At 54.4% G+C, this 23,692-nt stretch overlaps 1 protein-coding gene across 4 annotated transcripts; it reads left to right on the top strand.

Annotated features, from left to right (window-relative positions):
- Nucleotides 1–145: 145 nt before the first annotated feature.
- Nucleotides 146–23,684, top strand: CLN6 (CLN6 transmembrane ER protein). Of its 4 annotated transcripts, none has more exons than XR_016038277.1 (8): nucleotides 146–370; nucleotides 8,181–8,295; nucleotides 11,496–11,594; nucleotides 12,612–12,800; nucleotides 13,079–13,134; nucleotides 14,550–14,672; nucleotides 16,472–20,077; nucleotides 23,560–23,684. XR_016038277.1 is itself a non-coding variant. In XM_088839936.1 (7 exons), the coding sequence occupies exons 1-7, from the start codon at nucleotides 285–287 to the stop codon at nucleotides 16,740–16,742; spliced, it is 939 nt and encodes a 312-aa protein (XP_088696062.1). In that variant the 5' UTR covers nucleotides 146–284; the 3' UTR covers nucleotides 16,743–22,247. The 4 variants fall into 4 exon arrangements, 2 of the variants coding, with proteins under 2 accessions (XP_088696062.1, XP_088696063.1); XR_016038276.1 differs by lacking the exon at nucleotides 23,560–23,684 and adding an exon at nucleotides 21,066–22,243; XM_088839936.1 differs by lacking the exon at nucleotides 23,560–23,684 and having other exon boundaries at nucleotides 16,472–22,247.
- Nucleotides 23,685–23,692: the final 8 nt, after the last annotated feature.

Raw genomic sequence — 23,692 nt, 5'->3', positions numbered from 1 at the left:
GGGAGCCCAGCCTCCGCGCCCGCCCCCCGCCCGGGCCGCGCCCGGGGTCCCCGCCAGGAGCTCGCCCCGCCCCCTCGCTCCGCCGCGCGTCTCCGGGCCCCGCCCCGCGTCTCCGGGCCCCGCCCCGCCGGCCCCGCCCCCGGCCCGCGACTCGGGGCCGGCGCGCTCCCTCCTGCCCGCCCCGCCCGCCCTCGCGCTGGATGTTCGCTTTCGCAGCCTTCGGCCGGCGGAACCTGTGTGCAGCCACCGGCAGCGGGGCGGAGGGCCTGGCCGGAAGGTGAGCCATGGAGGCGGCGGCGCGGAGGCGGCAGCACCCGGGAGCGGCGGGCGGCCCCGGCTTGCAGCCGGGCTCGTCCTTCCTGCAGGCCAGGTGGGCGCGCGCCGGCGGGCGGAGCGGAGCCGCGGCCCCGCCACGTGATCGGGCGGGCGGGGGGTCCGGGCCGCGGACCCCGGTGGGTCTTCGCGGCGCTGCGCCTGCAGCTGCTCCCTCGCCCCCTCGCCTAAGCCATGCCTCCGCGGCTTCCTGGGGGAGCCCCGGGACCCAGGGAGTCTCAGCCGCGGCGATCAGCGGCCCCCATGGCCCGGCCTGCTCCGGGACGATCGCTCATCTGGGATCCAAGAAGCTCGGGATGGGGGCGGTGGCGGCGAGCCCAGAGGACACAGCTACTCACTACGGCCCCCAAAGCGCCTGCAAACCCCGGGCACCAACCCAAGTTCTCGGGCTCCTTCTAACCATGACTAGGATTTGGATTCTGGTGTTAGCGGGAGGCTCACTCCTTGCCCCGAGGAACCCAGATTGTTGGGAATGCTAATGGAAGAGACAGCGAAGTGTGGAAATTCCCCTCCAGAGAAAGAACGAGGATGGGCTTTACCGACACGGTTGCTGTTGCCTTCTCTCAGCAAGGGGAAGTTACTGGTTTATGTATTGATAGTTGAGGCCAGGCGCTTGGGGCAGAGGAAAAGGTACAGAAGCCACCTTTTAATCTTCCACTTCACTCTATTTTCATCCCGTTTTACAGATCACAGACATTCATTGCATAGAGCAGGCATTCATTAAGCATCTCTGGTGTGCCCCAGCGCTGTGCCGGGGTGGGTAAAGTGAAGCCTGGAGGGCCCCACAGTCCAGTAGGACCTGGGAGGAACAGAGGCCAGGAGTTGAGAGATCGACTTGGAGGGCTTCCTGGAGGAAGTGGCGCTTAAGCTGCATCTCAGAGTACTCCGTAGGTGACAGGGGAATAAAGGCTATTTCAGCTCCAGGAAAGCTTGGGAAAGGCAAGGAGTGCAGTTGTGCTGGCATTTTCTGTGTGTACAGTGGCAAGAGACTGTGAAGGGCCTTTAATGGCAGCAGAACTGGGACCAGAGTGAGAGCATCGAGTGCAGAATTTAAGGAGAGGCTCACTCTTGGGACACTGCTGCTGCTGCTGCTGCTCAGTCACTTCAGTCGTGTCCGACTCTGTGTGACCCCATAGACGGAAGCCCACCAGGCTCCCCCGTCCCTGGGATTCTCCAGGCAAGAACACTGGAGTGGGCTGCCATTTCCTTCTCCAATGTGTGAAAGTGAAAAGTGAAAGTGAAGTCGCTCAGTCATGTCTGACCCTTAGCGACCCCATGGACTACAGCCTACCAGGCTCCTCCATCCATGGGATTTTCTAGGCAAGAGTACTGGAGTGGCTTGCCATTGCCTTCACTAGAGCTCAAAAATCCTCTATGACCCACCTGTGCCTCCTTAAATGTTGGGTCCTATGTGTCTCACTTGCCTCACCCTAGTTCCTGCCCTAAATGTCAGGTTATGGGTGCAGCTTCTGTTCTGTAGGGCACAGGGGAGCCATGGAAGATTTTTGAGCACTCGTGTGCTCGGAGTCAGTTTTAGGAAGTTTGTGGTATGATTTGGGATAAGGGAGGAAATCTGAGAGACTCGGCTGAGAGTAGCTCTTCCTCCTGCTGCTAAAGCACATCTGTGTTCTGGATACCTGCAAGTTGGGAGTCTTTGCCTTGAACTGTAGCAGTCCAGTTAGAACCGTCTGTGAGCATCAGCTATGGTCACTTTACTTGAGCAGTGTTTGCACATGTACTGTCTTACTCAGTCTTTTCATATTTTGTTATGTGGAAGCCGAGACCTAGAGAGGTTACATCATTTGCTTGATGCATCATTTGGCAAGAACCAGGGCTTAAACCTAGGGCTTCTTTCTGGTTTCTGTTCTTGCTGCTCCACTCAGGCAGGTCAGGAGTGATGTCCCTCTCGACTCCTGCATGAGCTCCCCGCCAACCAGGATGCCCCTGGCGATTGCATCAGGGGCTGGCTGTCTTCCAGGGTGTCTCTGCCCACCTCCCCGCTTATTGCCCCCCTGTTCTCAGTCTCCTTGCTGCACAAGACAGTCGGCAGAATCAGCCTGTCCAACTCCTAGGATGCTTGGATTTCCTCTGCTCCATCCATGCTTTGCTTGCACACCTCTAGTGACAAAGTGCTCACTCCCTATTCCAGTGTTCACATGCTCTGTTAACAGATTTTTGTGTTATAATCAAATGATTATATAAAATTAAATGATTAAATAAAATTGCACAGACAGGCTTAGAGTAAAAAGCAGTGGTTCTTTTCCCACCTCTCCCTAGTACCAGAGACAACCATGTTAGCTTCTTATAGCTGTTTCTATCAGAATTAAATTCATATTTCTAAATAATAGTAACAAATACTACATTACATACCACTTTCTGTGGACCAGGCCCTACTCTTTTAAGTTTTTGCATCGAAAAAGGTTTTTGCGTAATTTAATTTGACCACAACTTTTTTTTTTTCCAACCACAACTCTTGAAGTAGGATATACTATTACCCCCCATTTTACAGATGAGAACATTGAGGCCCAGGAGGTAACTTGCTCATGATTCGGTTAGTGATAGAGCTGGGAGGTGAACCCACGTAGGCTCCAGAGTCCACACACAAACACTATGCTCAACTGCTATTTCTTGGTTTATCAGTGTTTAGCCTCTGCAGCTGATGCTGACCTACTAATTATCCTGTTATGGTCTGGTTTATGCACACCTCTTTCATCTTCACAAGATAGTTTTTATCACCAATGTTAGTTTTGCTCTTTGTTACCTCTGTAGCCTTAGGAAATATGTAACACCATTATTTCTGTTTTGGTCAACTATAAAGCACTATCTTTTTAAATAAAGTTTATTTATTTATTAAAGTATAGTTAATTTAAAATAAGGGCAGTACCTCTTGATTCCTTCTTTAAAAGGATACTGTTAGTCTCCTGCCCTTAGTTTTAGCTTTCTTTACCCTTTCCCCAGCTCCTGTCATCTGTAGTTTTACTTGCAAGTTGTCAAGGTTGACAGTATTTACCTGCTGTTTTTTAACCATAGTTTCCTTCCATGTTTTGTTTGTGAATTGATTCTAAACTTTGAAAGTCAGTATACAATGTTTTTATTCGTTAGGTCATGTAAATATTGTTGCCTACAGAGTCCAGTAAGTTTAAAAGTTACATTTGCTTTCTTATACTGCTTTTGTTTTTCCTGGAGTTTCAAACTGCCTTTGCTTTTTTCCTCCTTTTTTTTTTTTTCTCATTTTTTGTTTAAAATTCTCATCATGTCAGGTATTTCACCATTGTGCATAATATAGAACCAAAATCAGTCCCTCTGTAGCCCCCATTCATAGGTCCCCGCTCGACTCCACAAAAGGAAGTGGCTGAGACACTTCCTTTTCTGCCAGGCAGTCCTGCAGATACTGTGCCTGCTTTGAATATTTCATCTGTATGGTATGTGCTCTATGGTATGTACTCTCCAACTGTCGTGGTATCCATTTTCCCAGATGGTAGGCTTGTAGGGCTGTGGAGGAGAGGAAAGGCCCTCCGTGTCTTGGGTTACCTGCCCTTGTGCTTTCATCGTTCTCAGCAGGAGTTTCTGATGACTGGGGCCTAGAGCTGGCAGTCTGGGGGCTTTGTGTCTGAGGAGTCAGGTACTTGGGTTAGCATGAGGGTGCTTATCCCCAGGACAGAGCTGGGGGAGAGGATGCCTTCCCTCTGCACAATCTGCCTCCTGCTCAGAGTTCCAGCAGAAGAAAAGAGATGCTCACCAGTCTTGATTCCGGAGTTGGGTGTCGGCCTTGCACCTGCCCTTTTTCTTTCTGCTCCGCTCAGCCAGGCTGGACTCATGGCAGGGATCCCTGTTGACTGAGGTGCCTCCTGAGGTGGATGAGGAAACAGCAAGCCCTGAGTGCTTGGTTTCCACAGCTTCCAGACACTCATACTAAGTGCTTCCCGGCCTTGCAAAAATGCCTTTTCTCTACCAAACATCCTGCTCTGAAGGTTTCCAGAACAGAACACTGAGGACCTTTTTTTTTTTTAATGTTTATTTATTGGCTGCACCAGGTCTTCACTGAGGCACACCGGATCTTCATCACTGCCTGTGGGCCCTTTAGTTGTGGCATATGGGATCTCGTTCCCCAACCAGGGATCGAATCTGGGCCCCCTGCATTGGGAGCTCAGAGTCTTAGCCACTGGACCACCAGGGAAGTCCCAACAGTGAAGACTGTTTTCCTTCCTCATCTAAGCTCTTCAGGCCTGGAGGTTGTCCCTGCCTGCTTTTCGAGGCCTTGCCTTGATGGTCACGAAGGGGAAGGGGCATAGTGGGACTTCTGTACCAGCCACTGATTTCATACTCATCTCAGACAGTCCTCACGGTTAGTCATCTCTGAGTTTCTGCCCAGTCTGAAGGCCCAGCAGCCTCTCCTTCTCTTCCTTCCACTAGTAAGTCAGGCATCTCAGCTCCCTGCAGCACCTTTCCCACCCCCACCTCCAGGCCTTTGATGCTGCACTCTCACTGCTTTTCTGCTAACATGAATCCACCCATCCATGTTTCCAGGCTCCATTCCTTCCGGCAGGCTTTGCATACTGCCCCAGGCCACAGCGGTCCCTCTGTATCTCGATCTCCTGATATGTTCTACAGCTGATAGTAACCAGCAGCAGAATAGCAAACAACGTGGAGAACGGGTGTCGAATCCATATAGACCCCGGGTTGAATTCTGTGCACTTCAGGACTCCTGGGTTGTGGAGTGACGGAAAGTCAATGTGAACTGCAGCACCCTTAGCAAAAGGGAATGTCTTGGCTCTTGTGGCCAAACTGTTGCCTTGGGGATGCCTGGAACTGGGAATGTGAACTCTCGGGCCTTTTTCTCCTCTTTTTCCCCGCTCTTCTCTGCAGGGCTGCTTCATTCTTATCTGTCCCTTGAGGCTGGTACCTTGGCCACAGGCAGCCCCGGGCTCTCGGGCTCTCATCTTTAGCACCAGAGCACAGAAAGGAGGGTGCTCTTTCCAACTGTAGTTAGAAAGTCCCACTGGGCCGACCTGGGTTTTTGGCCTTCCCAGGGAGGAGGGAATGGGAAATAGTCTGACAGAAGGAATAGTTGATGCAGCTTCTTCTTAGGGCAGGTAACTTTGGTTACACCTCAGTTTCCTCATTTGTAAAATGGGAGGGTAACGTCTCCTGGTATTGCTGTGGGGCTTAGATGAGATGGAGCTGGTGATGCTCCTAGCATGGCACACGGTAAGTGGGCACTGAGCAGAGGGGATGGACAGGAAAACTTAGCTGACCTGGAAAAACCCACTCCACCCATCCATTCTGCCACCAGAGGATAATGAGATCCCCAACAGCTTGCCTTGCTGTCTCTGAGTTGCTCTAGCAACCCAGTGCGGACCATTCTTGGAATTGGCTGAAAAGGATCCCAGAAAATTAGAAGCAATAGCGGTGCTGACAGAGAGACACCTTCATGGTGCCTCTAAGCTAATGTTTGATTAGCCACCGAAATGAACGAGTAGGTGCATGAAGTCACTTCAGTCATGTCTGACTCTTTGCGACCTCATGGACTGTGTAGTCCACCAGGCTCTGTCCATGGGATTCTCCAGGCAGGAATACTGGAGTGGGTTGCCATTTCCTTCTCCAGGGGACCTTCCCGAACCCGGTCTCCTGAGTGTCCTGCACTGGCAGGGGGTCCTTTCCCGCTAGTGCCCCCGGGAAGCCCTTGGTAGTACTGTAAGTAACTGGGATTGTTTTATATCAGCCAGTAGTCACTGAGCATAAATCAGGGACTGAGCTGAACACTGGAGAATACAGGCATTTGTTGTATAGCTCCTGGTCTGGGCACTATCGGGGCAGTCTAACTCACACCTGAGTCATCTTAGGAGGAGGGGCCTGCTTGTCACTGGAGGTGTGTGAGTAGTGGCAGGGATGCTGTGAAGAGGATTTGTACTCTGATGGGGAGATTGGTGAGTTCCAGGAACCTTAAAATCACCCTTCCTCTTGAGGGGCTCAGTAAGAGAAAAACTCCAGCTCTGTGATGTCATGGCCTGGGTGGGCGTTAGAGGTGAAGTACTCCCTGTAGTGGGCTTTGGGGAAAGCTTCGTCAGGGAGGCCTTCTTGGAGAAGGTGGCATGTTTCCTGCCCTTGAACTTCAGCTCACTTGTGAAGAGCAGATGGCTGACTGCTCTGCAGAAGGGATAGGCATCCAAAGATAGTGCTCTGCTTCTTGCCACGTCCCCCACGTCACCTTGTTCCTGCTGGCTTTCTCCGTATTCCTGCTGGCTTCCTCCTTAGGTTTTACTGTGGATTGGTGACAGGAAGGACACCAGCAGCCCCATTCCTATCTCCTCATCGTTCAGAAACCAAGGGAAAGGGAGGCCGCCTGTTCATCTCAGTCTACCGTCTATAAGTTACATCTCACTAAGGGGCTCCCATTGGTCCATCTCAGGTCACACACCCATCCCGGGAACAAATCACTGTGAATACAATGCTGTTTGTTAGTCACTAAGTTGCAATTGTTTATCACCCCATGGACTAGTCTACAAGTCTCCTCTGTCTGGGATTTCCAGGCAAGAATACTGGAGTAGGTTGCCATTTCCTTCTGCAGGGGATCTTCCTCACCCAGCGATCAAGTTCACATCTCGTCTCCTATATTGGCAGGCAGATTCTTTACCACTGAGCCATCAGGGAAACCTGTGACTATAAGACTAGAGGTTAACCACAGAAGCTCTGAAACGTAATCATTTGAGGCAACCCACTCCCGTATTCTTGCCTGGAGAATCCCCATGGACAGAGGAGCTGTCCATGAGGACAGCTCCATGGGGTCGCACAGAGTCAGACGCAACTGAGTGACTAAGCCCAGCACAACAGCACTTAATATCTTGGGCTCAGTTTTTTCACTTGTAAAATGAGGGTAACAGCGTAACCTCAGAGGGTTTCCATGAGGATTAAGAGAGTTAAATGAGATGGTACATGTAAATAGCTGGAGTAGTGCCTGGAATGTAGAACGTGTTCAATAAAGCCTAGCTATTATGACCAACCTTGATAGTATATTAAAAAGCAGAGACATTACTTTGCCAACCAAGGTCCGTCTAGTCAAGGCAATGGTTTTTCCCATGGTCATGTATGGATGTGAGAGTTGGACTGTGAAGAAGGCTGATCGCCGAAGAATCGATGCTTTTGAACTGTGGTGTTGGAGAAGACTCTTGAGAGTCCCTTATACTGCAAGGAGATCCAACCAGTCCATTCTAAAGGAGATCAATCCTGGGTGTTCATTGGAAGGACTGATGCTGAAGCTGAAACTGCAATACTTTGGCCACCTCATGTGACGAGTTGACTCACTGGAAAAGACTCTGATGCTGGGAAAGGTTGGGGGCGGGAGGAGAAGGGGACGACAGAGAATGAGATGGCTGGATGGCATCACCGACTCTGTGGACATGAGTTTGAGTGTACTCCGGGAGTTGGTGATGGACAGGGAAGCCTGGCGTGCTGTAATTCATGGGGTCGCGGAGAGTCGGACACGACTGAGCGACTGAACTGAACTGAACTGAACTGATCATCATCCATTGCCATGTTTCACGCTTTTCAGCCACATTTGCATCCTCTGCCCCATCCGATCTCCCCGTGAGTCTATAGGTGAGAGAGCCCAAAAGTGATTGTACCTGTTGAGTATTTCCCTTGCTGAATCCTAGAGAAGCAACTGTCAGGGCAGACAGAGTCCACCTCCGGATCCCTTCCCCCAAGCCCCAGTACTTCCAGCAAAACCTTTTCTTAGAACTTAATCACATGTGTTTCCTCCTGCCCACAAATTCCTGTGGCTTGTCCTGGTGGGGAATCTTCCCGTGGAGGAGAGAAGGGCTGACTGCTTTTGTTTGCTTCTTTCCCAGGCACAGCTCCGTCAAGGCTGACAAGGCTGCTGGCACGGCTCCCTTCCACCTTGACCTCTGGTTCTACTTCACCCTGCAGAACTGGGTTCTGGACTTTGGCCGCCCCATAGCCATGGTGAGCCTGAAGCTGTGGATGGAACCCCCGACCGGCAGTGTGGAGACAGTGTGACTTGAATGATCAGCGTGACCTCAGACAAGTCCTTGCCCCTACTGATACACTATGAGAACAGGCCTGGATGCGGTCCCTTAGTTCTATGGCTGTAACCAGTGTGGCAGCTGCCAGGGAGTGGGGGATCTGAACAGTCATACTGTGGCCCCCCCACCACCTGCCCCAATATCTCACATTCAGGTTTAACCAAAGCACCAATTCAGACAGTGGAGTATGGGAAAGGATCCCACCAGCCTTCCCTGCAGCCTTGGGATAGAATTGTGTTTTCTGGAGGTGAAGAGTATGGGCTGAGTGTGCATGTCACATATGACTTGAGCCTTGGGTCATTTTTAGTGTCGTCTGGCGAAACCGTCACCTTCTCTCCAAGGCAACTCCATGCCTCAGTGTACAGCGGTGGCCTCTATGGAGATTAGCACTGGAAGAGCACCGAAGCCCCTCACTTGTCATGAGCAGTTAGACAGCTCGATGGATAGACAGATCGGTAACGGAAGGTGCAAGAAAATTGAGTGAGGTACCACCATGTGCGGAGGTGTTAATTTTTGCATGTGGGTGGTAAAGACAGCAACGCCCAGCACTGAAGCTGACACCTCGTACATGCTGGTGATACTGCAAAGCAGCAGAGTCCTTTGGGAAGGCAGTTGGTCAAGGTGAAAGCCTGTACTTATAGACAGTGCCTAGCAAGACATGTGCTCAGGATTCTTGTACTAAATGAATAACAGGAATACCAGTAAGCTAGAAATAGCAGTTAAGGTCTTCATGTGTTTAAACTGCTTTAGTTCTCCCATCAACGCCATTGTTAGTCTCAGTCTTAGAGATGAGAAGACTTGAGGACAGAGAGGGTAAATAACTGGCTCAGGGTCACCCAATCAGCAAGTGGAGGAGCTGGCATCTGCCACCCTCACCCCCACCCCGGCACTCTGGCCCCAGAGCCCACCCCCCACTTCCATCATGATTATATCCAGATCCCTAATATGTTCATCCCGCCTGGCTCAGTATGACCCTTTCCTAGAATCTGCCCAGAAGATGCAATCACTGAGATGACAGCCTCTGTACCAAAGGTGTTCACTGCAGTGTTGCTTACAATAGCCAAAACCTGGAAGGGACTTGAGTGTCCAGCAGTAGGGACTGGGTAAATTAGCTTTGCTGTATGCGGGATAGAGGATGCTGCCTGGGCAGTGAACAGGAATCGTGGGTACTATAGAGCATCCTGGAATGTTTAAGGCGAAAACAGATGCCTGGGTATCATGCATATGAACTGCCTGCCAGTCAGTAACAGCCCTAACGATCTTGTATGCATGGGATCCAAGACTTCAAGGGGATGAAGGAAAGCTTCTGGCAGTGGTTTCAGGGAGGAGGTATGGTGGATGTTGAGTCCCCTTTCTGCAGGCTTTTGGTAAGGTTTACAAGTTGTTTTTTAAATGTAGGTGAAAGAAAAGGGACTGGCCGAGGAGTCCGGGCACCCAGTCAGGTTTGTAGGTGACTTGGGGCAAGTCAGTGTCATCCGGGCTTTGGTTCTCTCATCTGTAAGAAGACTGGTTGGAGCAGCTGACCTGAGCCCCCTTATAGCACAAAGGCTCCACTTACCAGGGGACAAAGGAGCTGCCCATCAAACTGGTGTTCCAGGGAGAGGGGAGATGAGGCCAGGGTGGCTCGTGGCTCTCCTCACTCACTAGGACTCAGCCTCATCTGGCCTAATAGAGCTCCCCAGCGGGGCAAATCACCTCCCATCATCCTGCTCAGAGTTGCTGTGGCCACTGTAACCCCAAGTGGGCTCCGTAGCAGCATACATCTGAAAAGGTTCAGTGTATACATGAGCTTTCCAGATGTATACATGATAGTCTCAAATTTGTAATAACTATAAAATAAAACCTTTTACAAGTTATGAAAGTAGTATGTCATAGTTATATAACAAGTGGGTTCATACCCAGTAATATAAAGAAGTATGAGGCTCTCCCTTTGCAGTCCTGCTTCTAACTATTTGGGGCGCATCCTTCTACTCCTTTCTGTGCTCATGCAGTGCATATGTGTCATCCTTTTTTTCCCCCCCTCTAACCAAAATAAGATTTTACTTTATACCTTAGTATACAGCTTGCTTGTTTCACTTCAGACTGTTTCATGGATATCTCTCCATGTCAGCACATATGAGGTGTCATTTCTCTTTGTGGTTGCTTAACCTTCTGTAATAAAGATGTGCTGTAGTGTATTCAAGTAGTCCTGTTTGCTTGAAGAGTTGGCCTACTTCTGATTTTTTGCTGTTACCGAGTGTTTCGGCCAGCTATATATCTTGCTGTAGATCAAGCTATAGAGATGCCCACACAGCAAGTAAGAAAGAGACTGAGATTCCTGTCTCCTGGGAGATTTATTTCTGCAGGTTGGTTTTATCCAGCGCAACATTTTTTAGTGAAAAGAGATAAACATTTAAATTTTTGATTGAAATGTACGATCGTTACAGGTGTTCTCCATCAGTAGATTCTGGAGGTACAGTTTGGCAGGGCAGGGATTGGGAAGTGTGATCTTGTGCAGGTGTTGTCATACTAACCCCGACAAGGCTGGGACCCACTGGGGTAGATCAGTAGGATGAACAAGGGAACTCCAGACAGAGGAATGGCTCTGGCCTGTCTCAGGAAAGGTGGGAAAGGAAGAACTGAAGCTGCTTTCAGAAGTTATAGTTCCGACCTGATTTGGAAGTGGTCCATCTACTCAGTGGACAGAGTGTCTTTCAGGATTTCTTGTCATCATTCTAATGAGCCAGATCACTAAGGGTCCACATAGACCATCTGGGCCACATTTCGTGTTACAGATGGGGAAACTGAGGCAAAAAGAAGGGAAGAACTTGCCCCAGGGTCACCCAGAAAGTTTTTGGCACGACTGAGTCCCAAAAGATCTTCCAACTCCCAGGCTGGTACCCAGGGACCTTTATTTAGTATTCACAGGGAGAGAGACACAGGATCAGACTCTGGGTTTGTACCTGTGTGACTGGGGACAAGTCTCCCTTCTCTGGGACTCAGTTTGTCTGAAAACACCTTCACTGCAGTGCTACCAAGAGGATTCCAGGAGGTCACAGAAAGAACGCAGCGCGTGCAGAGGCAGTTCTGAGGGCAGTGTGGGTCATGCCTAGTAAAATGCATTCTCCACTTGCTCCCCAGCTGGTGTTCCCTCTCGAGTGGTTTCCGCTCAACAAGCCCAGTGTGGGGGACTACTTCCACATGGCCTACAACATCATCACGCCCTTCCTCCTGCTCAAGGTACTATCCCAGGCCCCCTCCTGTCCCTCCCTGCCCTCGTTCCTTTCTCTGCCCTGCTGCCCGGCCCTGGGAGTGCCCTGAATCAGGCTGTCCCCTGCCTGACTCTGGGGGACAGAAGGCTGTGACAGACAGGACAGGTCAAGGGCCTGAGGGCCCCAGGGGAGGCAGGGCTGCCTCTGCCTGGGAGGGATGGAGCAGGCTTCCCCAGGGAGAGGTGTGGCTGCTTTGCCTTTTGCTAAGTAAAGACTCTTAAAACTACTGCTATTTACTATCCCCGTTCTTTTGTTTGTAGAGAGACATTTCCAAACTTCCCTGGTGGCTCAGACGGTAAAGCGTCTGCCTACAATGCAGGAGACCTGGGTTCAATCCCTGGGTCGGAAAGATCTCCTGGAGAAGGAAATGGCAACCCACTCCAGTATTCTTGCCTGGAAAATCCCATGGATGGAAGAGCCTGGTAGGCTACAGTCCATGGGGTCATAAAGAGTCAGACACGACTGAGTGACTTCGTTTTCTTTCTTTCAAAGTAGGGAAGGTGTAATCTCTGAATTCGAAGGGGTCTTTAGTTAAATAACTTAGTTTCAGAAACACCTGCGCCACATTTTTGTGTGGCTCAGTTGCTCAGAAATGGGAGCAGCCCAGCCTCAACAGTCCAGCCTAGTTACCCGGAAGCAGAACTAGGGGTGGTGGGAGGTCAGGGCCTGGCTTGCCTCTGTGGAAGGCCTGGGTGTCATCTCCAGCATGGTATATGGGTGTGTTTGACCTTGGGCAATGAGCTGGCCCTGCGGAGTGTGTTTCCTCTTGGGTCAAAGAGTGTGCTCTTCCCTAGCATCTGCTGGGTTCCCAGGGATCATGTGAGATGATGGAGGCTGGACTGATTCCCCTAAAGGGAACCAGTGTGAGAGGGGTTTTCCGGCTGGTGGCATCCATCCCACTCCGGGTGTGAGGGGGGCAAGCAAAGGGTGTCTCCTGTGGTGATGGCGTCGGGGGTCATGCTGTGGGGCCTCCCACTGACCGCAGCTCATCGAGCGGTGCCCCCGCACCTTGCCACGTTCCCTGATCTACGTCAGCATCATCATCTTCATCATGGGGGCCAGCATCCACCTGGTGGGCGACTCAGTGAACCACCGCCTGATCTTCAGTGGCTACCAGAACCATCTGTCGGTCCGTGAGAACCCCATCATCAAGAATCTCAAACCAGAAACGCTGGTGAGCCCCCACTTCCACTGTACAGTCTGTCCTGGAGGCCAAAGACATTGCCAACCCATCCAAGGTGCCCCAGATAGAGCAGGTCACCCCCCTACCTCCCCCCAACCCCAAGCTAGGATGCCCCCACCCAGATCCCCTCCTCCCCATCCGGAGGGACTGGGGGCAGCTGAGGGCAGCATGGGCAGTCAGGGGGAGGGTAGCCTGGGGTCTCGTGGGCCGAACACCCTTCCTGAAGCCCCACCCTCTCTGCCCCCCGCCTGGCCTCTGCTGCCCCCCAGATCGACTCCTTTGAGCTGCTCTACTACTACGATGAGTACCTGGGCCACTCCATGTGGTGAGTGATGGGGCGCTGCCGCCGGCCATGGTGACGCTGAACAGGGGCCGCCGGGGTCTCGAGGCGTCCAGCGCGGCCGGTGGAGTGGCGTGCTCTTCCCCAGCGGGGGGCGCTGTCGCTCCTCTGGCTCCCGCCTCGCCGCTTTCCGTGCGCAGCAGCCCGCAGTGTCCGCGGCGGCCACTAGAGGGCGGCGAGTGGCTGTCCTCCCTGGGCCGAGGCTGCAGCCTGGTAAACAAGCCCCCCAGCCTGGGGTGAGGATGGGGACCCGGAGGCGGGGAGGGAGCTGAGCAGGGCCGGCTGGACCAGGCTGGGGGCGGGGCGGGAGTAGGGGTGCTCTTAGTGCCCCCTCCCCCTCCGAACTGCCCTGGGAGCCCCTCCCACCCCTTCACCCCACAGTGGAGGAAACCTCACAAATGTGGGCTCGGCCACAGGAGATGCGGGCCGAGCTGGGGGCAGACCCCACTTTATCCAGGATGAGCTGGGCCGGTGGCAGGGGCTTTGCCCTTGGGCTGACAGCCAGTGCTAGAGCCAACCCCTGGACGTGGGTGGCCCCGCTCCCGAATGAGGAGGGCTCACTCGTGTCGCGCGTGCCCTACATTGTATTTCTGGGTTCTCTTTTGGGGCCTCGGAAGTCAGGTGTCCTTGCACAGACAGGCCTCTGGCCAGTTCTCCCTGGCCTGGGCCAGGAGACCCTTCCCATGGCAGGCTGGGGGAGGGAGGAGGAGAGATGGACGGGGCCTGGTGAAATGAAAGGGCAGGACTGGAAGGGTGTGGGGGCCACGTGAGGGGAAGGTGGGCAAGGAGATGAGTGGGGGGTGGGAACAAAAAGGGGATGTTGTGCGAGCTGGCGCAGGCGTGTGGGGAAGCAGCCTGTGTGCGTAGCGGAGAGAGAGGGTGGTCCTTGGGTGAGCTGCGCGTGGAAGGGGGTGAGGCTGGGGGCTGAGTGTGAGTGTGAGCTTCACGGAGCTCCTGGGAGACCCCAGCGGGTGCTGTTCCTCCCCCAGCCCTTTCTTTTCCCCAGACTGGGAGCTCGGGCCTCTCCTTCCTCAACCCCGCTGGGTGCACCCTTCCCCAGGGCAGTGAGGGGCAGGGGGCTGCTGTCTTGGGGTGGGTGCGAGGGGCAGAGAGAGAGAGACGTGCGCGCACCGGGAGTGAGCGCGGAGGCTGGCACAGTGTCGGGGGAGGCCGCCCGCACCCCCGCCCGGAGCTCGGATCTGCACGTGCTCAGGGAGCCAGGCCTCGTCTTCCTTCCTAGACCCCCTGCCGGGGAGCGGCTGGGCATGCCCGCACCCAAGCCAGGCGTCTCTGTGACCCGTGCAGTGAGACCGCACAGGGTGGCGCAGGCAGCCAGTCCTAGGACGGCCGGGTGGGCGGGCCGGGCGGCGAGCAGCTGAGCCCCGGCTTCCCTGTTGCAGGTACATCCCCTTCTTCCTCATCCTCTTCATGTACTTCAGCGGCTGCTTCACTCCCACCAAGGCTGAGAGCTCAGTGCCGGGGGCAGCCCTGCTCCTGGTGGGGCCCAGCGGCCTGTACTACTGGTGAGTGGCGGCAGACGTGGCGTGGCGGGAGGGCCCCCTACTGACCCAGTCTGTGGAAATGTGCTCCCGACCACAGGGCTGCTGCGTGAGCCCCGCTGAGCCTCCCTGTTGGGGTCCCTGCTTCCTCCTTTTCCGTGGGGACTGGGACGGTGCCTTCTGGTGGCCGCTCCGTGACCAGGAAGGCGGGCCAGAGTGTGACCTCTCTACACTCGGAGTGTAACCTCAGGGCCCATAGAATCCATGTTGAGGCATAATTTCTGTGTGTGCTTAGTTGCTCAGTCGTTCCAACTCTTTGTGAGCCCGTGGACTGCAGCCCACCAGGCTCCTCTGTCCATAGGATTCTCCCAGGCAGGAATCTGGGGTGGGTTGCCATGTCCTTTTCCAGGGGATCTTCCCGACCCAGGGATCGAACCTGTGTCTTCTGCGTTGCAGGCGGATTCTTTACCCGCTGAGCCACCGGGGAAGCCCTGGGGTGGGCTGTAGAACCTGGCAGGGTTGGGGGGGCTGAATTTCCCCCTCTGTGAAATGAGGATGATACCAGGCTGTCTCCCTTTTGGGATATGGTGAGAACCCAGAGGGAGAGAGGGGCTTGTAAAGCATCATGGAGACGACAAGGATACTTAAGGGGGAAGTCTATGGCCTCAGGGCCTCCCACCTGGTTTCCTTTTCCCATTCCAGAGGACCAGGCCTCAGCTAGGCTCTTCCCTCTCCTCTGTCACTTCTGCTCTGGAGACAGGCTCCCCGGGGATTGTGGGGGTCTTAGAAAGGGTGGATGTCCTAGCCCTTCTCTGGGGGGAAGCCTCCAGCCGACTGAAAACGGCCTCCTCTCCTGGGCCAGCTCCCCCACCTCCAGGGGCTGCCCCTGGCCAGCATTGGGGGTCCATGAGGGTGAATCCATATGCCCACCGAGGACAGGATTAGAAGGAATGGCTGACGGCCGCAGCTGGAGGGAAAGAGGTGAGCAGTGAGACGAAGCCCGGCCCACTCTCACCAGGGTGTGTCAGTGCAGTGACAGCTGCAGGGGCCATTCACTGAACAATGTGCCTTTTCAAGTACACAGTTCACATCAGGAACCTCGAGAGCTAGGGCCATCTATGCCCCCTTTAGAGTAAGAAAACAAAGGCTCCAAGATGTCATGTAGACTCCCCAAGGTGACCCAGCCACTCAGTTGCAGAGTTTTGCAGTTGCTTGAGTGGGATGGGTCAACATGATGGTTCTCTCTTGAGGCAAGGGAGTGGATGAGATAACCTCTGAGAAGCCTTCCAGCAAGTGTTACTGCATTCCTGGCCATGTGCTAGGTACTGCCATGAGAGTTGGAGGGAACCCTGGGGGATGAGACTGTGTCCAAGCCTTCAAGGAAACAGTCATGACAACCCCATAAAGTGAAACTGTGTCCCCAAACTCAGATGCCTTTAGGAACTAAACCGGTGAGGCAGTAGGGAGTGGTGGGGACTGTGGCAGGCTGCGGGGCCGTGCTGTCTCTGAGCAGCTGCTTTCTCCCCGTCAGTCATTGTCATGTGGGAATACAAACCTCACGTTAGCAGGGAAACCAGGACTCCGCGTGGGCAGGTAATCTGTTATTTAAATATTAGCAACAAACTCGACCTTTTGAAAAAGAGTAATTCTAGAAGCCAAATCCGAATGCAGTGTCCTGGCCGTGGCTCAGCGTGGAGCCCCTCACCTGACGCGCTCTTCTGACCGGCTGGGAGGGCAGCCTGGTGCTTGGGGAGAGGGCAGAGCGCTGGGCAGGAGGGGCTGTCGTGGCGCCCGCACCCCTCACTGCCCGCCTGCCTCCTCAGGTACCTGGTCACCGAGGGCCAGATCTTCATCCTCTTCATCTTCACCTCCTTTGCCATGCTGGCCCTCGTCCTGCACCAGAAGCGGAAGCGCCTCTTCCTCGACAGCAACGGCCTCTTCCTCTTCTACTCCTTCGCCCTCACCCTGCTGCTCGTGGCGCTCTGGGTCGCCTGGCTGTGGAACGACCCCGTACTCAGGAAGAAGTACCCGGGCGTCATCTATGTCCCCGAGCCCTGGGCCTTCTACACCCTCCACGTCAGCAGCCGGCACTGAGTCCTGGGCACAGACGCCTGGTGCTCTGTGGGTGGGAGATGGATGGTTGAGCGTGAGTGTGGGGAGTGTGTGTGTGTGTGCACCCACAGGAGATGGACGGCCGAAGGTGTCTGAGTGTGGGGAGTGTGCGTGTGTGTGTGTGTGCAACCATATGTGTGCAGCCCGCAGCTGAGGGCGTGGGTGAGAGTATGCCTGGTGCCTGTGGATAGGGGTGTGTGTGTGAGCGCGCCCGGAGAGCATGGCTGTGAGGCTGAATGGTTCTGGTTAAGTTTCCATTCGGTTTAGCTTTTTTTCACGATGGGATATAGTCTGAGGCAGTGTGTCCAGTCCAAAATCTGGGCCCGGCCTTCCCGTGCACGCTGGAGCCGGGCCTTCTCACCCTCACTGCTCAGGGTGTCTCTTTCACCTGGGTGTCTCCTGGTCGCTGTAGGGGAGAGGCCGGGGTGGGGCAGAGGTCGGGAGGGAACGTAGCCCGTCACCTACCACCTGGCTCACCCCTCAGACCGCCTGACCCTGAGGCCAGGTCGCAGGGGCTCCGTGAACTCGCTGTGTACTTGTTTGTAACGTACCCTCTTCCCTGGGCCACATCTGCAGCAGACGGGCCGGCGGGCCCAAGTCGGCTGTGGGCTGGTTGCCGTCTTCTCTCAGGGCAGCCTTGGGAGGGGTGAAAGGTTCCTCCTTGTTCTGCCTTCTTCAGCCCTGGGAGGGGTACATGCACCCCAGATCCTCACCCCACCGCCGGCTGCATGGGGTAGGGAGCCGGAGCCAGCCCTCCCCCAGCTGCCGGTCTGACCTTGGGCTCTGGCAGTGGTCATTCCCAGCCACCTTCCTCTCCCAGAAACCCGCTGTCTGTCCCGCCTTCGGGATCGTGGTGCCCGCTTCGTTCACCTGACCCAGGTTTCTGAGCGGCCACTGAAGGCAGAGTTCTCAGGTACTTGCACTCACTAGAGGCAACAATCGTGGGGCTCTTGTCAGCGTGTCAGCCTGAATCCACGCCTGCCGCCAGCAGCCCCGCTCCCAGGAAAGGGGACCTTGTTCTAGCAAGATGCCCCCCACCCCAGCACTGGGGCCAGGTCTGCTCCCGCAGCTGCAGGTGTGCTCACTTCCTGGCTTTGCGGCCTGCACGCGTGCGAGGGGCTCAGGGGGTCCGCCTCACCTTCCCTGCCCTCCCCTCTTCTCCTGCGCTCTCAGGGACTCTGCCTCAAATCCTCCTTTCATGGAGGGGTCCCCCAGCCCCGGTCAGTCCCTGTCTGCTGGCTGCATTGTGGGTTAGCAGTGTGAATAAAGGCGGTGTGGAGCCAGGCCCCACTGGCTGCTGCTGCTTCCTTGGGGTGTGAATTTGGGAGGCAGGAAGGGGAAGGTGCCTGGAGCGGGGCAGGAGTGGCCGGTCTGGGGCCTGGCAGGAGCCCTGGGCTGACCCCAAGGGCCTGCTCGGCCCTGTCTGGCTGGAAGCAGGTGTTGCCACTGCCCCGGGCCCTCTGTGCCACTCAGTAGGATCCTGAGTTTGGGAGGTCACCAGCAAGAAGGGCTTCCTCTAGGTCCCAGCTCTCTTCAGTGGAGCCTGAGGGTCATGGGGGCAGGCTTGTGGGAGGCTGGCACTTAGCCTTGGGCAAGTCGCATGACCCCTCGAGGCCTCAGCCCTTGATCTTTGAGGGTCTCTGCCTCCCCCTCCCCCCCCCCCCCCCCCCCCCCCGCCCAGCGACCAGAGGCTTTATTGTCTCCTGTTCCTAAAACCCACAGACATCTGCACTGGACAGGAGACGCACCATCCTAGGCTGTATTGTGATGAGAAAAACAGCTTTTAAGGAAAGCGGCTTTGTTCTTCAGAGTTGCTGCTGAGCCTTTCACAGTGTGGTAACCTTCCTCATATCTAGAGTGTAGACGTGAAGACTGGAGTTTAGGATACCTGCCGCAAGTTCTGGCTTTGCTTTTCCCAGGCACCTTTTACACCCATGAGAAGTTAGTGACATCCACCCCTACCGCCTTGGGAGTAACAGATGCTCAATAGCTCCTGCTCAGGGCCTAGGATGAGGATGGCCCTTCTGGCTCGTTGGGCCCCCTGGCTTCCGGGATCTGAAATAATGAATTTCGTGATTTTACTTCCTTGGTGGGGATGTATTGAAACTTGTTCAGTTGCTAAGTCATGTCCTACTCTGTGACCCCATGGACTGTAGCCTGTTAGGCTCTTCTGTCCATGGAATTTTCCAGGCAGGAATACTGGAGTGAGTAGCCATTTCCTTCTCCAAGGGATCCTCCAAGCGATCTTCCTGACCCAGGGATTGAACCTGCATCTCTTGTGTCTCCTGCATTGGCAGGGAGGCCCAACTGCCTTCAATCAAAAGGACCCCGTGGGTTTCACTTCCCCAGAGCGGGAGCTGGATGCTGAGGGTGCTGCCTGCCGCCCCCGTGTGGGTGGCTTGTGCCCGCCCCTCCTCACTCAGTAGATCACGAGCTTACAATAGAGTAAGCCAGCTCCAGACTTGGCCTCTCAAAGCACAAGGGCCCGCACCTCCCCAGTAACCTCAGTTCTTCCCTACGTTGATTCCGTGTTTCTTCCAAAGCCTGTCCCAGGCCCGTTCTCCATACAAGGACTTAATGAATATCACCTAAGTGGGCACAAATCTGGTTATGTGGGGTCTGAGGCTTACACAGTTTTGAGTGTGCTTGATAAGAAAAAATTTTTAAAATTCTAAAATATTTAGAATGGAAAAGATACCACAGCAAATTATTGGAGCCTTGGAGATTCATGTCCCTCTTGACCGAGATCTCTTTGGGAAGTTTCCTGAAAAGGTTTCCCAAGAAATACAGGAGAGGCTTGGCCTTGAGAGGCTTGGCACACTGATTGGTGGGTCTGGGGCGATCGCGCTGGTGGACTGGCCTGTATGTGACAGCATCTGGATAAATCCCGTGGAAACCACGAGAGGGCGTGCTGGTGGCCGCACGCCCCCTATGGGGAAAGGGCTGCAATAGCGACCAAGGAAACCACTTTATGGGCCATGAAAATCAGGAGCTGGCCTATAAAAGATGACATAGACACTGGCATTTCCACCTGCCCTACAATCCTCCTCCCCTGCTGCCAGGCTAAGCGGAAGAATGGATGGACTACTTACTTAGCCAGCAAGTGAGACAGGAAATCCGCTCTCTGACATGTGAACTAGGAGGCTAACTTGAGCCTTCCACGTTATAACTGAATATGCCGGGAGCAATCGACCCAGAGACTACGCCATGGTAACACCAAAGCAACTAGTCAGCACCATCCAAGTCCAACTGTTTTTGTCCTGACCACAGGATCTACTCCCAGGGGAACACAGTATAATGTGGCCTGGGACTGGCAGGTAAGTTTCTGGTGTTGTGGGTTTGCCGGTTCGTGGTAACAGGATTAAAAAGGGTCTTACAGACTTCACCTGTCCACTCAGCCCCACCTGAGACCACTCTTGAGATCACTAAGCCAGGCCTCTACTGGAGAAAGTCTCCATTCTATGACCCCGAGGGTCTGTTAGACAACCCCCTTCAGGTTTTGGCACCAGCTATAGGGACTGCAGGCTGGGACAGTGTGACCTCAGAATGCTGCCACTGCTTGTGTGTTGCTTCGTGACCATGATCTCCTCTGTATTGTGCCTGTTAAGCGTCTTACATTTCTTCCCTAACCTGAGCAGAGGGCATCTGTTTGGGGACCAGGTGACAGTGGTGGTCTCACCGTTTTACTCATTTGTTTAAGGCTGCGCTGTCCGCATTGGTGCGTGCGGGTTTTCTCTAGTTGTGGAGAGTGGGGGCGACTCTCTAGTTGCAGAGCACAGGCTTCCCACTGCAGTGGCTTCTCTTGTGAAGCATAGGCTCTAGGCACACGGGCTGCAGCAGTTGCAGCACGGGGCTAATTAGTTGTGACTCTCAGGCTCTGGAACGTGCAGGCTTCAGTAGTTATGGTGCAAGGGCTTAGTTGCTCCGAGACATGTGGGATCTTCTTGGACCAGGGATCAAACTCGTGTCCCCTGCATTGAGCCACCAGGGAAGTCCTGGCATCACCATTGGTGAGTCTGACTGCAGGGTCTCCCTCCTCTGGACTTCCATGAAAAATTCACCCAAAGTTGGTCCACCTCTTGGGGAATCACCGTCTTTGGCATACTTTGTGTCTTACTCTTGATTGTATGTGTGTGCTCAGTAGTGTCCGACTCTTTGCGACCCCCTGGATTGTGGCCCGCCAGGCTCCTCTGTCCATGGGAATTCCCAGGCAAGAATACTGGAATGGGTAGTCACTTCCTACTCCAGGGGATCTTCGCGACCCAGAGATCAAACCAGTGTCTCTTGTGTCTTCTGTGTTGGCAGGCAGATTCTTTACCACTGCACCACCTGGGAACTCTTGGTATTCTTCTAGCTACTGTTATCATGGGGTTGCAGAAGAATCAAAACAACTTAGAGACTGAACAGCAAAAACAACAATCTAATTATATTTGTGGTATCTGGTTGCAACGCACCTCTGCTACCTGACCCCAGGGATATCTCAGAAGAGGGGCAGGGCCAGGATTATAAGAGTCATGAAAGATGTGTGGGTGTGTATGGCCAGGCCTCTCAAGATGGCTGTTCACTTGCTGTCTGTATGTCTCCTGCTCCACCAGGCCCTACTTCACTCACAGGACTATCCAATCCTGTTAATCATAGGCTTTTATCAGTGACTATCCACACGCTTGCCCCTGCCCCCAGCTGGTTTCCCTGGTAACTGATGAGCATGCTCTCTATAACTGGTAGTCGCCTCCTCCCCTGGAGTAGCAGAAGGCGCTGCCCTGTCCTGCCTGCCGTCTGCCGTCCACAGTGGGTTGTTGCCCCAGGATGTGGCTTCAGATATGTAAGATTCCCCCATCTGATAAGTTGTTGTCTCTGTCTCTGGGCTCTTTGGTCTCGAGGCTGGGCTACTACAAGGCTCGCAGGACCTCGGGGTACAGCCCAATGGTCACGTCTCCCCCAGGAGCCCCTTTCCAAACACAGGGTGATTCCAAGTGAGCCCTGGCCTGGCTCTTCAGGCATCCCCTCAAGCATCCGCTCTGTGCCCCAGGCCCTTCCAAGGCCCCGCCTGATGTTCCCTCTCCTCTTCTTCCTGTAAGGCTCATAACTCCCCTCCTCTCCTGCTCCCACCAGCCTTTCTGCTTCTCAGCCCCAACTGGGAGGAGTCAGAAACCTCCAGCTAAAACTCTAGGTCTAGAAATGGGTGTGAAGTAGAAGAAAAGAGAACCTTTCACAAGGAAATGGTCAGGGGACAAAGACGCGCCCCCCCCCATCCATGTGACTTCTACAAATTACCAGCAGATCCCTCTGCACACATGCAGCCCTTTCCAGGACCCCAGGCCAGCAGCCCTGGTGCAGTGCACAACCTGTGTGGTCGTACCTGCCGGTCCTGAGAGTGGGTGGGCCCTGGAGTCAGAGCCCCAGAGGCAGGGCAGCCACCAGCCGTGGACAGGGGGTGCAACAGGGATATGGGAGAAGAAGGGGGAGAACCCAGCTGTGCCCAGCACTGCAGCACCATCCCCCCTTCACCCTCAGTGGGTGTGGGGTGGGTGTGGGGAGGGGTGGGCTGGGGACAGGCCACTGAGAAATGGGGAGAGTCAGCAGCTTCTTTTGGAAGGGGTGGGAGCTACAGCAGGGAGAGAAGGGGAAGGAGGAAAAGGGGGAGCCTTCCTGACCAGGAAGGTCACTTACGAGGTCTCCCTCTGAGTCCCTGAGTTGCCTGTAGTGGGGCCAGAGACCCCAGCACGGGCACCCACCACACCCCCAGAAGGAGGGAAGGGAACTGACTCATGCTGAAAACGGACCATCTGGCCATTGACTCTCAACAGAAGGCCAGGATGCTGGGTCACAGAGCTGTGGAATGGGCACCGAGGTCTTCCTCAGGGGGGCCTTTCTCTTCTGTGTGTGGCATCCAGGGCTCTGGCCGAGGAGGTGGCCGTCAATGGGCTGTGGTGTCACGCAGGGTTTCCTTCCCATATTAGAAAACAGAGACATTACTTTGTCAACAAAGGTCCGTCTAGTCAAGGCTATGGTTTTTCCCGTGGTCATGTATGGATGTGAGATTTGGACTGTGAAGAAAGCTGATCGTTGAAGAATTGATGCTTTTGAACTGTGGTGTTGGAGAAGACTCTTGAGAGTCCCTTGTACTGCAAGGAGATCCAACCAGTCCATTCTAGAGGAGATCAATCCTGGGCGTTCATTGGAAGGACTGATGCTGAAGCTGAAGTTCCAATCCTTTGGCCACCTGATGCAAAGAACTGACTCATTTGAAAAGACCCTGATGCTGGGAAAGATTGAGGGCAGGAGGAGAAGGGGATGATAGAGGATGAGATGGCTGGATGGCATTACCAACTCAGTGGACATGAGTTTGGGTGAACTCCGGGAGCTGGTGATGGACAGGGAGGCTTGGCATGCTTCAGTCCATGGGGTCGCAAAGAGTCGGACACGACTGAACGACTGAATTGAACTAATGAGGTGGTGTGTGATGTGCCTAAAGGGGGTGTGCAAAGTGCCTGACACCTGCTGCTAAGTCACTTCAGTCATGTCCAACTCTGTGCGACCCCATGGATGGAAGCCCACCAGGCTCCCCCGTCCCTGGGATTCTCCAGGCAAGAACACTGGAGTGGGTTGCCATTTCTGCCTGACACCTAGGAGGAGACTATTTAGCCCCTAGCACAGTCCTCAGAGAGAAATACCCCTGAAGGCAGGCCTACGGAAGACCCAGCAATCCCCTCTCTGGGTGACCATGAGGGTCACCCCTCTCTTAGTGGCCATGGAGGGCTCCCAGGAAGGAACAGCGGCCTTTGTCCTCTGGCTACAGAACATCAGCTTCCTGATGCAGGACCAAGTACCGGGGAAGCCCTCGGGCAGCTCCCATCTCTTAAAATCCAGCCGGCCACCACCCCACAGCCAGGCATCCACAGTGCACAGGAAGCTGGAATCTGACCCCTGGC

Source organism: Moschus berezovskii, chromosome 9, assembly GCF_049115385.1.
Source record: "Moschus berezovskii isolate FMDL1 chromosome 9, NW_MosBer_1.0, whole genome shotgun sequence".
Classification (NCBI taxonomy): domain Eukaryota; kingdom Metazoa; phylum Chordata; class Mammalia; order Artiodactyla; family Moschidae; genus Moschus; species Moschus berezovskii.
Note: the sequence above shows the minus strand (reverse complement) of the source record. Positions and strands in the feature narration are given on the sequence as shown.

Excerpts from the sequence above, each read along its gene's own strand:
- CLN6 (XM_088839936.1), top strand. The coding sequence starts at position 285 with ATGGAGGCGGCGGCGCGGAGGCGGCAGCACCCGGGAGCGGCGGGCGGC. Across the intron at positions 13,135-14,549 it reads TACCTGGGCCACTCCATGTG|GTACATCCCCTTCTTCCTCA; the intron begins GTGAGTGATGGG and ends TCCCTGTTGCAG. Across the intron at positions 14,673-16,471 it reads CCCAGCGGCCTGTACTACTG|GTACCTGGTCACCGAGGGCC; the intron begins GTGAGTGGCGGC and ends CTGCCTCCTCAG.